A 17,500-nucleotide genomic window follows, 5' to 3' on the forward strand; every position below is an offset into this window, starting at 1 on the left:
GCACATTGAGATCTGAATCAGAGGATGGAAGAGGAGGAGAGGGCTCTCTGCTTATTGTTTTTGATAAAAAAAAAGAAAAGAGAAATGAGTTGAAAACTTTTTCTTTACATCCTCAGAAGCCCTGCATCAGCAGTTTAGCTTTCAGCAGGTTGAACGTGGGCTGGGTTACGTGACAGCCTCAGCCTGTAGGGGGAGTTGGCGGAGCAGGTGACAACTTTATGTGGGTGTGTAGGCAGGGTGTTTGTGTGTGTATTTATGTGAGTGTATGTGTGTGTGTGTGTGTGTGTGTGTGTGTGTGTCTCCAGTCTCACCAGGTTGTCCAGCTCGGGGTCCTCGCTGAAGAAGGGCTTGTGGTCCTGCTCCTGCTGGTGCACGAAGTTCTCGATGTCGACGTCGAAGCTGGCCGAGGTGATGCACTCGGAGCCCTGCGTGGCCTGCTCACATTTCTCAAACAGCAGCGCCAGCAGGGGGAAGAGGGGGTGCCTGCAGGGGGGGGGGGGGTGGACAACGGTCACTTCAGCCTCACTTCTATCGCTCATGGTTGCTGAAGCTCGGCTGGGGTTATGTAAAAGTATATATTGTTTGTTTGAGTTGAATGCGGGGAGCTTGTGAGGCTCATCAAATAGCCATTGTCTTGGGTGATCAAAGGGGTGCACAGGAAAGGTGTCTTGTGCAGAGCAGAGCAGAGCGTGCTAACAGTTTCATCTCATGAACATGTGGATATGATGTGTGTCGTGAAAATACCTCGCCAGAATTCAGCCTAGGTGTGTGTGTGTATATGTTTGCAGATGCATGTTAATTTATGGATGTATGTGTGTGTGTGTATATTTGTGTCCTTATACTGTATGTGTGTGCATCAATGTGTGTGTCTATGTATATGTGCATGTGCATATGCATATGCATGTGTGTGTGTGTGTGTGTGTATGTCTGTGTGTTTGTGCATGTGTGTGTGTGTGTGTATGTATGTGTGTGACTATGTGTATGTGCGTGTGCGTGTGTGTGTGTGTGTATGTGTGTGTGTGTGTGTGTGTGTGTGTGTGTGTGTGTGTGTGTGAGTGTGTGTGTGTGTGAGTGTGTGTGTGTGTGTTTGTATATATTCATATGAGTATGTGTGTTTGTGTATGTGTGTGTCTATGAGCCTGTGTATGAATATATATATGTATGTATTTGTGTGTATGTGTGTGTGTGTGTGTGTGTAGGTGTGCATTTGTGTGTATGTGTGTTTGTATATGTGCATTTGTATGCATGTGTGTGTGTGTGTGTGTGAGTGTGTGTGTGTGTGTGTATGTAGGTGTGCATTTGTGTGCATGTGTGTGAATGTGTGTGTGTGTGTGTGTGCGCGTGTAGGTGTGTGTGTGTGTGTGTGTATGTGGGGGTGTTTGTGTCCTCCAGAGCACTTCCTCTGTGTTTGCGAGGACTGGGTGAAGGGGGCCCCTGGCTCCGGCTGTAACCCATCGCTCTCATTTGCAGCCTTTAATAGCCGTCTATATTAGACTCTAATCTGCCTGATCCCAATTTAATGCGGCTCCTTTCAGACGACGTGACAGGAATACTAAGCAGGCGCCGCCACCGCCACCGCCACCGCCGCAAGCTCACAGCCCCAGCCCCAGCCCCAGCCTCACAGCCCTCCCTCCAGCCAGCCAGCCATCCATCCAGCCAGGCTCATCCAGAGGCCCCTGCAGCCGCACACACACACACACACACTCATCCAGAGGCCCCTGCAGCCGCACAGGCACTTCCTCTCCTCTCCTCCCCAATCCAATGCACCCTGGAGGGGGGATAGCTCAACCTCTCGCTTTCTTTCTCCTCTCTTTTCGGTCTCCCTCTCTCTCTCTCTTTTTCCCTCTGTGATTCTCTCTCTCTCTCTTTCTCCCTCTCTGATTCTCACCCTCTCTCTCTTTCTCCCTCTGTGATTCTCTCTCTCTCTCTCTTTCTCCCTCTGTGATTCTCTCTCTCTCTCTTTCTCCCTCTCTGATTCTCACCCTCTCTCTCTTTCTCCCTCTGTGATTCTCTCTCTCTCCCTCCCTCCCTTTCCTCCTCTCTCATTCTCTCTCTCCCTCCCTCTCTCGCTCCCTTGTCTCCAGATCATGACACTAGATGCTGTGCGAGCAGCAGCCCTGCCACCCCCCAGTGTGGATGATGTCCTTGACACCACTGATGGAACTGGAAATATTGCTATTCTGTTGTTGTAAGACATTAACTCCTTATGTTGTATCTGCAACTCATTTTGGATGTGTACTCTGTCTGTTTCACTGAGACCTGAACAAGTGGCTTGTGAACCCTTCCCCCCCCCAGATAGGCTCCTTCCTGCTAAGACCCTTTGTGTTCATGGTATCACCCCCTCCCCCCATAGGTGAACCCCTCACCCCACTGTCTCCCCCTTCCTCTCACCTAAAGGGTGTGGTCATCCCCTCTCCTATTGTATTCTACCTGACTGAAATCTATAAATGCCTACACATTCTGCTATCAGGTAGGCCTTGCTCTGAGCACCAAGCTGAGAGGGGGTCTCCACGCCGAAAATAAACTCCAGAAACCTGACTTCAACTCTCCGGTCCCTTCTTCAAACTTAAGCGTGCTTACAGAGATTCCATCATGGTCCTTCGAATGCCAGAGGAGATCTATATCTCCCCGAAACAGCAGAGAATCCAAGCCGACGCTTCATACATTGTGAACGGGACAGGTAAGCTATTTACGCTCATTCTATGTGCAGAATTGTTTTGACCAAAGTACATAAGGGTGTAGGCTGTGAACAAACGTTGGATAAATTACTTGAGGTCCAGCGCACATACTTCCAGTGTTGAATTTTTACAGGGTGAAAGACGTTTTCAAATTCGCAATATTAGCTGACCGAGCCATCGTGCCGGTGCAGGCATTTGCTTTTCAGAGCGAGGCGGTTTGATTCGATATCCGAGTAAACTGTAATAAATGCAATGGGTTGGGTTGAGGTGCGTGGTAAGGGTAATCTTGATTATAGCGTGGGGTTTTTAAAATTGCCGTCAAAGGCATTTAAACTTGTAGTTCAAGCTGGCCGCAGTTTAGAGAGCTCAGTTGAAAACTTTCTGCACATAGAATAGTCCCGTTCACTACAATTGACTTTATTGTTCATTAAAGGGACCAGGAAGAGTCAGTTTCTGAGGTTTGTTTCGGCGTGATATGTGTTTGTCTGTTCTGTGTTTTATGTTCATTGTGTAAGCCTATGTGCGTCGATCTGTGTTGTCCTGTGTTCTTAAATGGGCAACTTTGACTATCAGTAGCGACTGCGCATGCTCAAACAGCACTATCTGGCCCATGGCTGAAATGATCAAACTTTAGCCAGTTAGCAGGAGTGAAGACTTATAAGATGGGCCTACATGATTTATTACTCCGAGATAAGATCATTGGCCCTCATTCTCGAACATTTTCTGAAGTTTCTTCTGAAATGTTTCTTACGGGCTTCGGAAAAACAACGTAAGCAAAAGACATCCGCCAAATTCATGCACGCTTGAAAATGTGGTCCTACGCAGCAGAAGTTTTCTGGGCTGTGCTCCCCCGGAAGAGTTTTCTTAAATTGAAAGCGCGTTCTTGTGCTCCTGAATTTGCATACATACACGCCCTGCCAGCTCCTTATAAGGGCACGCAACCGTAGTGACGTGTGCAGTCGGAATCGACCGAATCTACACGAAAGCAACTCGTAAACGAGTCATGTCAAAGCGGAAAGCATCACCGTCGAGTAAACGCAGATCTAACTTCAACTATATATGTCTATGACTTGAACGGTGCAGAGATGGACTGTTGCAGGATGTAGATGTGTCCATTCTATTCCACTATAGCTATATCAACGTGATTGAGTTTAGTGCTTATTTATTTATTCACTTACATTTGCAGTGTTCGTGTACATTACATTTAGTCATTTAGCAGACACTTTTGTCCAAAGCGACGTACAAGGGATAGAACAGTCAAGCTACGAGCAATATAGACCTAGTGTAACAATAAATACTACTTTACATAAGAAATAGAAAAACGAAATAGGAAATAAAAACGAAGTGCAGGAATGTAACTGCTATAAGTGCAAGTTAAGCACTAGTCGAAGTACCAGTTAGGAAGGGAGGTGCTCTCTGAAGAGTTGGGTCTTCAAAAGCTTCTTAAAGGTAGAGAGGGACGTGCCTGCTCTGGTAGTACTAGGCAGTTCGTTCCACCAACGTGGAACTACTTGAAAATTCTGGATTGTCGTACTTGCACAGACGGCAGTGCCAAACGACGCTCACTAGACGAGCGCAGCATTCCGGTGTAGTCCTTTTATTTATTTTATGACATCACGGTGCCTCGTAGAATCATGACTATAGGCCTACATGTGAAACGTAATTGTTAATGATACTTTAATCCGAGGATCTGTAGAGTTGATGTGAACGCAATCACCAACGATTTCTCACAAATTTCTCACAACACGGAGAGTTTTCTTAAATGCGATTCCTTAAAAAACCACAAGATGGCCCTCTTGTGGTTTTTTAAGGAATCGCATTTGAGAAAACTCTGGCCGAGTTACGACTGCTATTTCGAGTTCGGAAAGTCTTCTGAAGTTCAGAGCAAATCCCAGATGAGAAAACTTTCATGAATGCCAAATGTTGTCCTAAATCCAATTCCTCTTAAATTCCTCTTAAATTCCTCTTAAATTCTTCTTAACTGCGTTCGAGAATGAGGCCCATTGTATGTTGTGTTACAATTACGAGTAATTGTTTGCAGTGTTCGTTCAATTACGAGTAATTGTAAGCATATTAATGGAACAAAGTCTTCGTCCTGGGTGTATATGTTTAAGGTACATGGAAATAAGATGCCTTTTCGGAGAAACGTAAAATAAATGATTCACATTAGCTGGGCCCACGATAGGTTGGGAAGCCCCTTTTAAATAAAAAGCATCCCCATGCTCGTTGTTCAAGTGACCAGCCGCTGTCTGATAGTCAAATCACACCATTGAATAGTGAGGAGGCAGACATCTGCTAACAATTTGTGTTGTGTGTTGCATACGTGTGTAACCTAAATTAATTTATCTTGTCTTTGTTTCCCCTCGAGTCAGTCAATGCGTGTCCTGAGCGAACGAGTGCGTGTATGTGTGTATTGGCTGGGCAGCCGTTGTATGAATGGACTTAACACGACTCAATTCCACTCACCGACTGAGTGAGAATATACCAGGACATACTTTTGACCACTGACTTTGTTTTGTTTATTGTCTGGTATGATTTAAGTCTGACAATGCCTTGCTTTACCCTGTATATACTTTTCAATGGTGATAGCATCCAAGCTATCATATAGGGGGAGTTGACTTATCTACTGACAGTGCTTACACTATTGTATGTTAACCTTTTATTTTGTTGAAGTTTGTGCCTTTAGTGCTTACACAATTTTATGTTATTTTGTCGAAGTTGTGCCTTTTGTCTTTGTTTGTTCCACCCTTATCCCTGTAAGTTTGCCCAAGCCGTGTGCCTTGATTGTTGTCAAGTACTCTTGCACATTCCTGTTACCAAACATCCCCCCCTCCCCCTCTCTAACAGTCAAATGCGTTAATGCTTGAATGTTCTGTTAACACCTCATACTGTTGGTTTCTCATGTGAGATTTGATAAGTACCCACAGCCAAGAATTCAGACCCTGAGGTCACCCAACACTTCACGTCCATTCAGAGGAGAAGATTACCCCTCCCCTGACCAACGGGAGTGAGGGGAAACCGCATCAGCTGCCACCAACACACCGCATCTAACACCTCCCTGTCTCTGTGTGTCCTGGGGCTTTTTGGCCTCCTGGAGCGGTGGCCTCAGGCTGAGGTGATGGACTGTCCACCTTTCCCCCAGAGATACACACACTCACCCTAAACTAAAGGACTATTGACAACCCTATGACCACAATGGACACCTGTACTCTTCAACCGGCCATCCACATGCTTGGTGTTCCTGATTCAGCACTTCTTGTCATGGTAGAGACTACCCACCCAGAATACTCACATACATGGCAGAAAGACTCTGCATATGGGTTCTGGGTGTTTACATGATAATTCTTGTGTGAGCATAGAAATGCTCATATAGGGGACTGATGGAACCGCATATTGATGTTTTCCTGGCCTGATTTGTTGTTGCATGGTGGTTCTTGTGTGAGCATATAAAGGCTCATATAGGGGACTGATGGAACTGCAAAATAGCTATTCTACTGTTGTTCTGTATCATTTGTATCTTTAACATATATTGATGTTTCCTGCTCTGATTGGCTGTTGCATGGTGGTTATTGTGTGAGCATATAAATGCTCATATAGGGGACTGATGGAACTGGAAATATTGCTATTCTGTTGTTGTAAGACATTAACTCCTTATGTTGTATCTGCAACTCATTTTGGATGTGTACTCTGTCTGTTTCACTGAGACCTGAACAAGTGGCTTGTGAACCCCCCCCCCCCCCCCCCCAGATAGGCTCCTTCCTGCTAAGACCCTTTGTGTTCATGCTATCACCCCCTCCCCCATAGGTGAACCCCTCACCCCACTGTCTCCCCCTTCCTCTCACCTAAAGGGTGTGGTCATCCCCTCTCCTATTGTATTCTACCTGACTGAAATGTATAAATGCCTACACATTCTGCTATCAGGTAGGCCTTGCTCTGAGCACCAAGCTGAGAGGGGGTCTCCACGCCAAAAATAAACTCCAGAAACCTGACTTCAACTCTCCGGTCCCTTCTTCAAACTTAAGCGTGCTTACAGAGATTCCATCACTACAAACAGGGCCTAAAGAGTCTGGAACTCATGCCAACGCTACCATGTGGATACCATGGAGGAGGAGACGCTAATGTATCCCATGTTTCTCCTTGACAACAGCAATGCAACTGAAAATATAGAAATAATCTGTTCATTTCTATAAATAATATGCTTTTAATTTCTTCTATTACATTTCTGTCTGCACTGGACATTGGGCTGCTTGTGTGGATAAGGATAGTGGACGATTACTTGCTCATGATCTTGATAGAGCTTGATGTTGCACAGTTGTACAGTGATACTGTAGTGATACACAGTATAGTACATAGCCCATGTCACATTGTGACGTAATGTACTGATAAAGAGTAACGGTAAACTGATCATGTTTAGTTTGTAGGGTTATATAATAAAACACACTTGTGCTGTACACATTTGTTACACTGTAATTCTATATTTGTCATTCTATATTTTCATACAACAAGGGCAATGGAAGAGACTGTGTTTCTGGCTCATCTATATTCAGTATGGGTGAGTTCCACTGGCTGGTGTCATGACGATGCACTGGGATAATACTGGGAGCCGCAAGCCTCATCAGAGGGAGACCAGTAGTTTCATTGTTCTCTAACCACAAGGCTCTCTAGAAGGAGACCAGTAGTTTCATTGTTCTCTAACCACAAGGCGCTCCAGAGGGAGACAAGTTGTTTCATTGTTCTCTAACTTAAACGTACAGACAGGCCATAATCTAAACACATCCCAAATTTACATCCAAGTCTTGGTATTAGTTGGTGTAAAACAGATGTGTTTTCTTGCAGAATCTGCAATAACCATACAATTCGAGTCTGGCACAAGACTATAATTCAAAAATGGGGCCATTACAACTTTAGATGATTGAGGCATGGCTCTTCAGAAATGATCATTCCGAAACATACACCCTCAAAATACAAAAGCAATCAATTTACTTGGTTCCTCTCCAAGAACATCCAGAATGGGGGGAAAACGAAAGAGAAATGACCCTCTGTGAGCGATGGAGGAGGGCTGACAGAAAGAGAGTGAGAGAGAGGAGGAGGAAGGGGGGAGAGAGAAAGGCTTGCATATGCCTCTGCTGGCTCGTGCATGACTGCGGTGGTGGGTGGGATGCAGGGCGGCCTGGTGTGGAGCCAAAACAGCAGGCTCTATCTGCAGTGCGGAGAGCTGGGGACAAGCACCTGGGGAGTTATTAAAGCACCCATAAAAAGTGCCATTTACAGGACATGGAGAATGAGAGAGAGAAAGAGAGAGGGAGAGACAGAGCAAAAATGAGATGGAGGGGGAGGGGGGGCAGAAAGATGAGATGGGAGAGAAATATATGGGGTGAGAAATATGGCAGAAGACGGAGTCAATGGAGGGAAAAAACACCAACAAAACCACAAAAACAGCATCAGAGTGGAATGGGTCTGAGAGATGCCCTCACGCTCATAGACATAGCATCAGAGTGGCACGGGTCTGAGAGATGCCCTCGCGCTCATAGACATGGCATCAGAGTGGCATGGGTCTGAGAGATGCCCTCGCGCTCATAGACATAGCATCAGAGTGGCACGGGTCTGAGAGATGCCCTCGCACTCATAGACATGGCATCAGAGTGGCACGAGTCTGAGAGATGCACTCAAGTTCAAGTTCAAGTTCAAGTTCAAGTTCAAGTCTTTTATTCTCAGATGCACAGAACAATGAGGAGTCAGACTGGAAACTGAAATTCTTACCCTCGCGCTCATAAACACAGCATCAGAGTGGCACGGGTCTGAGAGATGCACTCATAAACATGCTCATTCGGATGCGGTCGCTGCAGCAGTCTTAACAGCAGCGATCTACTTTCAGAGACGTAGCATACTGTGCTGTACCCGTGCCCCGTGCGTGACGGCGGGCTAACACGCCAGTATGCAAACTGAAACAGTAGGCACCGGCTGATAATAAGGCTTTTAAAAGAGAAATCAAAGCATTCTCACATTGGAAAATAATGGCAGCGTGTTTTATCGTCCTTCTTTCCTGTGTTTTTTCTCTCATTGCTGTTGTTTTTGTTGTTGTTTTTGTTGTTTGGGTTGCTTGTCACCCACCCACGGGGCACAGAGGAGCCAAGGGGGCGCAGTTAAGGGGGGGTGGGGTGGGTTGGGGGGGGTTCTACTACCCTCCTTCCCTTTCTTGGTGTGTTCCTCCGCCGTGTTTGCCGTCCTAATCAGGGTGACTGTGTGCACGCTGGCGTTATTAAAACCCTGTTTGTGGGCGCTCCCACGCTGGGGCTGCTGACGGCAGGCCCACTCCCCCAGGCTACATGTCTGGAGCTCACCCTGAGCGGGGGGGCACTGCACCGCGCTACCAACCACACCACACCACACCACACCACCACCACCATCCGCTTTAATGGGAGACCCCCGCCGCCGAATTTCAATGAGCTATTGCTCGCTCGGTTTCTCTCTCTCTCTCTGTCTCTCTGACACACACACAGACACATGCACACACACACACACACACATACACACACACACACACACATACACAGAATCTCTCTCAGTCTCGTACAAACACACACGTGCTCTTGCACGGCAAGTCTTTTTTTCTTAAACACACAGACACACACACATAGTCATACACACACACACACACACACACACACACACAGACAAACATACATACACATAATCTTTCTCACTCTCATACAAACACTCATACTCTCACACACTACCTCTCTTTTCCTTAAACACACAGACACATGTGTGTGATACTCTATATAAACGCCAGTGCATTGGAGGCACAGATACGGGCAATAAGCCACGCCGGCACACTTTCATTCAAGAGCAGGTCTGTCAAGTGTAAAATCATCTTTTAGGGTGACTGGGAAAGGTTGCTTGATTTTGTATTCATTTTTTCGTCAATTATGGCAGAAATTCTGCCAGTCATACATCCTCTACATGACTAATTTATGTTGAGAACGTGCTAAGCCATAAGAGACACATTAGCATCCACCAACACGGGGAACAAAGACGTCTTGAAACGATCACTTTAACCAAACGCTTCAACTGTACTGCCACAGCTGTGCAGCATATGTACCTTCAGGCTGCAGAGAAAGACATCAGATGCAATAAGAAGCCTGACAACATCATACATAGTGTAGACGTCGTGTAAGACGTAGTCACCAAAATCTGTTTGCAGATTTGACTGGTATGTTGTGGATGTCTGTGCAGGCTCCCCAACCAGTTCTGCACAGTAAAAATCAAAAGGTCCCCTGTTGCAATTGATACTGGGTGTCTACAACTCTGGTCCTCAAGTTTTACGATCACATGCACACTCAATCCCCCCCTCCACACAAGCAGCCTGAAGGCCTACACCCACCAGAATACATGGAGAACTAACTACGACGTTTGCACCGTCTCTATATTTATTTCCATGCAAATAAGAGATGAGAGATGAGACAGAGCTAAGCACACATGTGGAAGAGGGATTAGGCAGTGTGTAAAACAAACACGATCCACAGGCTAGTCATAGCTTTCCACCTAAAGAGCCCTGCATTCACCATAGAACTGACACCATTCATATTGACTGGGAGATTAAATATTTTGTCATACAGGCTGCTAATATAGACAGTATACAATTTTAATGTTCATCAATTATATTAATACTCAATTTTAGATCACAGTTCAGGAAATCTGAGAGCGTATAGTGAAGAACTGATTTTCAATCTGAAACAAAGGGTAATTACTGGTGTACTACAGGCTAAATAATTAATCAGATCTCAAGGAAGACACAATTGGATTTCCTCTCTGACTGTGATTAGTTCACCTCTTCAGCAAACTATTTCAATGAGAAGTACAACTAGTATTCTATTCCAAGACTCTGTGAGCTAATCTACTATATGCTTGGTGAATCTGAAGTATATACATGTAGGTATCAGTTCTGAGTCTGCTGGAAATGTGCTGTTTTCACATTCGTCCAGATGTTCAACACAAATATTACCACCCCGCACTGGTGTTCATGTAATAATGATGAATGTATAATCACGGTGATGCATCAAAGGGTCACTCACCTACCGTTCTACCAGTGGCCAGTGGGCCATGAAGCACAGCTCTGGGTCAATGAAGTGTTCACTCAATGTACTACAAATCAATTCAACTGCCAAATTCAAAATCAGACATAATTTCATTGTGCAGTAACGATTTTTTGCTTTTGTGTTAACAAGCTATCCACAAATAAGGCCAAGAGTGTTTGTGTATAGTATTTAATCATCTGATTAAGCAACTTAGCTCTCAAACTATTCTAAGATCACATCTGATACTATGGCACTGACTAAATCCATTATGTCATCAATAGTGTGTGTAGAATCAGCATATTTGATCCAATTAAAACATGCACATATCAACTTAAGCACCCGACCACTGAAATCTTTAGTGTGTTCTTGCCGGCTGCCCAAGCTAGGTTAGTAACAATGGGGATCTGTCCTCCCGGTAAAATAATTATAAATCAGTAGATTAATCAGCACTACCTCATTTGAGGATTACTGCTATCTGTGCGCAGGGTAGGCATCAAACATCTCTCTCATATAACTCTCCACTGGTGTCCATCTTTTCAGTCCATCTTGTTCCATTTCGTCTCTCTAATTATGTGAATCGCAGGCAAAATTTCAGGATAAAAAGTAAAAGAAATTGCAGAAATTTGCCTGCAGGTATTTAAAACCTTTATACACCTGAAGGTGTTATGACGATGAAAGTCTTTGAAGTCTTTGAATACTCTCTCACTCTCCCTCTCTCTCTCTCTCTCTCTCTCTCTCACTCTCCCTCTCTCTCTCTCTCTCTCTCTTTCGCACGCACACTCTCTCTTTCTCTAGGTGGGTGGGAGAATATAGAGAGTGTGTGTCGGGGGGGTGTTTGCTTGCATGTGTGCACATGTGTGTATGTGCAAAAGTGTGCAGGGGTGTTGAAAAAATTGGTGCAAGGGTAAGGGTGTGTGCACGTCCATGTTCCTGTGCATCTGTACATGTGTGTGTGTGTGTGTGTGTGTGTGTGTGTGTGTGTGTGTGTTTGAGTCTGCATGTGTGTGTGTCAGTGTATGTGTGTGTGTATGTGTGTGCTGGTTGGAGGGTGGTCTGTGTGTATGTGTGTGTGTGTGTGTGTGTGTGTGTGTGTGTGTGTGTGTGTGTGTGTGTGTGTGTGTGTGTGTGTGTGTGTGTGTGTGTGTGTGTGTGTATGTTCTAGGATCTGGCAGGAGCAGAGGCAGAGGCAGGCAGGCAGGCAGGCAGGCAGGCAGGCAGGCAGGCAGGCAGGCAGGCAGGCAGGCGGGCTGGTTGGGGTTGGGGCTTCTCACCGCCCGCAGCCACCCTCAGGCCTGCTGCTCACATCAAAGGGAGGCTTGTATCTCAGAGGAGTTGAGAACCTGAGCCCCAGGCCTGGCGAGGCCTTCACACGGCCTGCCTCAGGGGGTGCGCTGGGTGGGGAAACCATGGGGCAAGGAGAGGGAGGCAGGCAGGCAGGAGGAGATGTAGCTAATCATAGCACACCAGGCAGGCAGGCAGACAGGCAGCTTGCACACTCACACACACACACACACACACACACACACACACGCACCTCCCCACCCCAACACACACACACACACACACAAATTTGGGCCACACCATAGCACCCCATCTACAGCCATCGCACACATGTTCCAGTCAGGAATAGACCAACACCTTACACGTACTACTTTCACAAATAGAGCCCCCCCCAAAATAAAGACCTGCTTTAGCACATGGGTTCCAATAGGTAGAATGCACATTGTGTATTATTTAGTATATTTATAACATATAAAGGATTGTCTATTATTTAAACCATGCCTATGGGTCCTGTATATGCACATAGATGCGGGGATTTGTTTTATTATTTTCTACTGATTCCTCTCTGTTATGCAAAGCCACCACAAAAACAAGAAAACAACTAGTTGTTGTGTGTCGACTTATGACTTGTTGTTCACAACAAATAGTTTTTAGGACTGGTTTAAACACCAACAAATTGTGTTAAACAAATATATATATATAATTCCACTAAATATATTGTCTCTGTACAGTGATTACATATGATTTTAACATGTGAGTCACCCAGATGAGCTGGTTTATGAGGGAGGACAGTGATATCCTCAATATCAATGTGTTGGCCTTCAGCTGAAGATAAGCTTGGTTGGGGTCCAACCAGTAGAGGGCACTCTTCTCTGTAGTCCAAGAGCTTTCATTTCCCTGGACAAGGGTGTGCTCCCCAAACTCTATGAGTGTGACATCTCCTCAATCATTTAGACTAGAGACTAATGGACTACCAGACTAATCACAGACTAATAGACGACCTGCTCCTCACACAGCACAGCTAAAAATGACTCCACACTGCATGACTCTACGGGCCATTTGTGGAGAGACCCAGGTAAATAGAGCGAGATTTGTATGAGAGAACCACACGCCATTGCCACACGCCACACGCCATTTGCCATTGACAAAACAAATCTCACCAACAAAACAATCTCACCAAGGTTCAACGCAAGCATCGGGGGTTATATGCAACATTTGGCTTCAGTAAAGTTAGCCACAGTTAGCCACAGTTAGCCACGACCGCTTGAGAGCCAGAGAGGAAACCGACACGACTTGAAAGGGAAGGAGCAGACAGATGTGTGTGTGTGTGTGTGTGTGTGTGTGTGTGTGTGTGTGTGTGTGTGTGTGTTTGTGTGTGTGTGTGTCCGGGCAGCTCCCGGCCTCACCTGTAAACAGCTCGTTTGTCCGTCTCCAGCTGCGCCTGAGGGTCAAGGGTCACACTGACGGCGGGGGTGGCGGCCGCCGACGAGGGTGGGATGTGGACCTGCTGGGTCTTGGAGTTCTGTTGGGTGGTTCCCGTCATCTGTGGAGCACAGAGGGAGGGAAGCTCTGAAGCCCCAAATAAAAACGCTCAACTCCAAACAAACAACCAGGTCAGTGGACTGGAGGCACATCCACGTCCTCCTGTTATTCTCCAAATGTGTGCTGCTATCGCTAGCTTTCCACACAAGCGGTGCTATCAAGCTAGCCCAATCTTTCCGACTGATCATGAATAAAGGCTGTTTTGTTGTGGTGTATGTGATAGGTTATTGCATTAGAGTTATAATATACAGTGGTATTCCCTTTATTGCTTGTTTTTCTTCCCTGAAACCTCTGATACATTTCTGGGACTGGTTGTCTTCTTTGGTAATAATGCATAAAACTTGCACATGATGTCTTCTGTGTTTTATTGTTCTCTGCCACTCCTGAGCTTCTCTCTGGAGACCCATGACAGTGACTTGGTAATTTGCCGGTGCGCTACAATGTATTCTGTCTCTCTCACTTCCTCTTTCCTCTTTTCTCTCTCTCTCTCTTTCTCTGTTACTTTTTCTCCTTCATCCTCCTCCACTCGTTTGCTTTCTTCCTCTCGTTCTCATCCCCCCTCCTGCCTCCCGTCTTTCTTCTTTCTGTCTCTTTACTCTTATACACTCCAACCTCTCCCTCTTTTTCATTCCTTCTCTCTATCTCTCTCCCTGTCTCTACTCACCTCTTTACCCCCTCCCTCCCTCTCTCTCTTCCCTCTCTCTCTCTCTCTCCCTCTCTCTCCCTCTCTTCCCCCTCCCTCCCTCTCTCTCTCTCTCTCTCTCTCTCTTTCTCTCTCTTCCCTCTCTTCCCTCTCTTCCATCTCTCATGTTTTCCCTCTCTGTTTCCTTCTTCCTCCTGATGAGCTTTTGAAAGCGAGGCCCCACCCCCACCTCCCTCCTGTGTGAGTTTGGAGGAGAAGGAAGCTTCAAGTCTTAATCCCGGCTCCAAATGGGAAATAAATTAGCTTCTTCACACTTAACTAGCTCTCATTTGCATGTTTTTGCGCTCCTGCTGCTCAGGATCCTTCCCCTGGCACTAATCCTCCGGGCGGAGGGAGACAGAGGTTCTGCAGGGAGGGGTGGGGGGCGGAGGGGGGTGGGGGTGTAGACCGCTGTGGTGAAGCAGTACAGTTACCCATACTGCACTGCTCTCTCCAAAGCCCAGGACATGAAAGGAGAGGAGGAATGTGTGAAGGTGTGAGGGTGCACATCAGACTAGCGGAGCCATGCTGCTGGCACACCTTCATTTATGGGTTTGGATTCATCTCTTTGTAAACATGCTCCTATGAGTGGTGGTGGCCTTATCATTTATGGGTTAGGATACATCTCTTTGTATACATGCTCTTGTGAGTGGTGGTGGCCTTTTCATTTATGTCATGAAAAAAGAACAAAACAAAAACATGCACATGCCATGAGCTTTTTAGCACTTTTAGCATGACGTGGCATGGCCTGGCATGGCGTGGCATGCTAAATACAACAAATACAGCTAATTACAAATGCACATTTAAAATATATGTTGCATACCATCTCTATTAAAGAGCCTTGAAAAACGTGTACTGTAATCATGATTAACTGTACAGTATATGTGTATGAGACTGACCTGTAATCATGATGTACTGTACAGTATATGTGTCTGACACTGACCTGTTGGCTCTCCTGGTACGATGGTGGAGGAACGCTTTGTGTGGCCATCATTGTCAGTGCTGGTGCTGGGGACACATGTTGCATCATGGGACTGGTTCACATGGAGACTGTGGGACAGACAGACAGACAGAGAGACACACAGAGTTCATTTGGATGAAGCAGATCGGATAGAGACAACCAGCGCTACTACCAGTAACACATAACACAGGCATTGAATATTTAGCACTTTCAAAGGAGTTACCGTAAGGCTAATGCTGCCATTCTATGTCTTGTGAGGTACTGTGATAAAAAATAAAAAAACAGTGCAATTTGGGAGATGGAAATGCTAGGTTAAGTCAATGAGCAATTGCCTTAGAGGACATTAGGAAATAGATATTTGGCAAGGGGGTTCTGGTTAGAAATATTTTACTCTGAATCACTACTGTACTCATGTATGTTATTCAACTATAATTGTATTGAAAATATCTGTTGATCTGTTGCTACAATTCCAATCTCATTTCACTGTCCAACGCAATAAATGTTCTACCGATGTAACTAAACAGATACAACTTTTGCAAGCAAGGGCTGAGCCAATACGAAACTCCGACACTAACGTCTCACGTTGTGATGAACAGGTTAATCGCCTCGACTGTAAAGCACTTTGGGCGAACTCCTGTTGTTTTTAAACATGCTAATAAATTAAAGTGACTAAAAAGAGTAATGGCCTGCTTCACAGAGGTTATCCATTTGTTGCAGAAGAGAACAGACATATTTATTATAAAGCGTTTATCTGTTTGATTGTACTTTCATCATGGTTAATCAAGCAGAAAGAATATGTGTAGCCTTTTACACGGTGCACTGGGGCAGAAGCCGTTTGCATTGTTATGACATTTACAATTGATTTGTTTAACATTTTAATTGCTATCTTAATGAGTACAGTTTAACGCCAACTTATTATTTCCTATTAAATTCCTTGTGTTTCTATTATCCTCTTCTCTGCTCCAACATCCAATTATGTTGACCACAGCTTTCTAAAATATATTTCCATCTAAATAGATATTATTTGGTTATAGATCTATTTATTATAAATCTGAACAAATATCCCATCTCATTTCATCCAAACCAAATCTCCTAAGGGGGAGGCCATGGGCCAAGACAGGGCATGTGTGTCATGCATAATACATAACCATGACCAAAGCTTCACTTTGAAAAATCAATTGAGATGCTCTTGCCACATTGTTTCAATGTGGTTGGCAGCCGCGGATATCATGTTCCTCTGTCAGTCTGTTCATTGGTAGATCTGAATGTGCTAAACTGTGATTTAAGACCAGTCAGGGTCAGACCTGAAGAAACAGCGGTAAGGTGCAGAGAAAGCAGAATTATACAGTATGGGACCTTTTCATTTTCACTAAAGTGAGTTTCATTTCCACTAAAATCATTTCAAAAGTCTGACAGCCTCTATACTAACCAAAAGAAGTAGTCAAATGACCAGGTATTGATATATTGTTATTATAAAAGATGATCAACACTGAATTATCTCTTTCTCTCTCTCTCTCTCTCTCTCTCTTTCTCTCTGTCTATCTATCTATCGTGAGAGTAGATATCTAGTTGGAGAAAAAAATGATCATGTGTTTCTATTTCTTCCAATAATTGATTAATAAATGATCTTTCTAAACTGTACATGTGTTGCATAATGGCATAGGTGCCATCTGAATGTGGTCAGCCACAGAAACATATAATGACAACAACATGACAGCAAACTAACAACATTTCCCTGCTAATCAGTGGCCCATCAGACCGTTGTCAGAGGGCTAATTAACACTGGCCAGGGTCAGCTCGCTCTCCAGAGACACAACTCCGATAGAAGCTTCCAGATAATTGGCCCCTTGTTGCAACATACTGACTCAAAGCCCCCTACCTGTGTCTCAACCCCTCTGGGGAAAAACAACCCGTTCGGTGCTCATTCTGTGCTTTCAAACCTCCTTCTCCATCTCCTTTTGTAGCATAAACGCATGATGCTAATAACCTTATTTATATAACACCCCTTAAGCATATGCACAAGGTGCTTTCCAAGACATAGTTATCGCTAAGGTATTTCTCAGACGTGTAAAGGGCGCAGCCATAAATGCAGAGAAGAAAACAGCATCCCTGTGTCCCTGCATTGATGTTGTGTGTGTGACGTCTTTGTTAGCAGCCATGACTGTGCATACACTGTGGGAAACTCTCCATGGCGAGTGACCTCTGCATACCCTGAGGTGACCTGTCTGAGCGCACGTCTTCACCAGACAGACAAGCCATTCGCTTGATTTTCCGACAT

At 45.1% G+C, this 17,500-nt stretch overlaps 1 protein-coding gene across 1 annotated transcript in view; it reads right to left on the reverse strand.

The window, feature by feature from the left end:
- pknox2 (pbx/knotted 1 homeobox 2) overlaps positions 1 to 17,500 on the reverse strand; it is a 64,193-nt gene that overhangs the window by 17,720 nt on the left and 28,973 nt on the right. The window contains exons 2-4 of the mRNA XM_031572182.2: positions 15,205 to 15,311; positions 13,444 to 13,580; positions 312 to 483 (exon numbers count right to left, since the gene is read on the reverse strand). Coding sequence (XP_031428042.2) covers positions 312 to 483; positions 13,444 to 13,580; positions 15,205 to 15,291 — 396 coding nt within the window. The 5' untranslated portion in view covers positions 15,292 to 15,311. The remainder of the gene's footprint in view (positions 1 to 311; positions 484 to 13,443; positions 13,581 to 15,204; positions 15,312 to 17,500) is intronic.

Source organism: Clupea harengus, chromosome 8, assembly GCF_900700415.2.
Source record: "Clupea harengus chromosome 8, Ch_v2.0.2, whole genome shotgun sequence".
NCBI lineage: Eukaryota > Metazoa > Chordata > Actinopteri > Clupeiformes > Clupeidae > Clupea > Clupea harengus.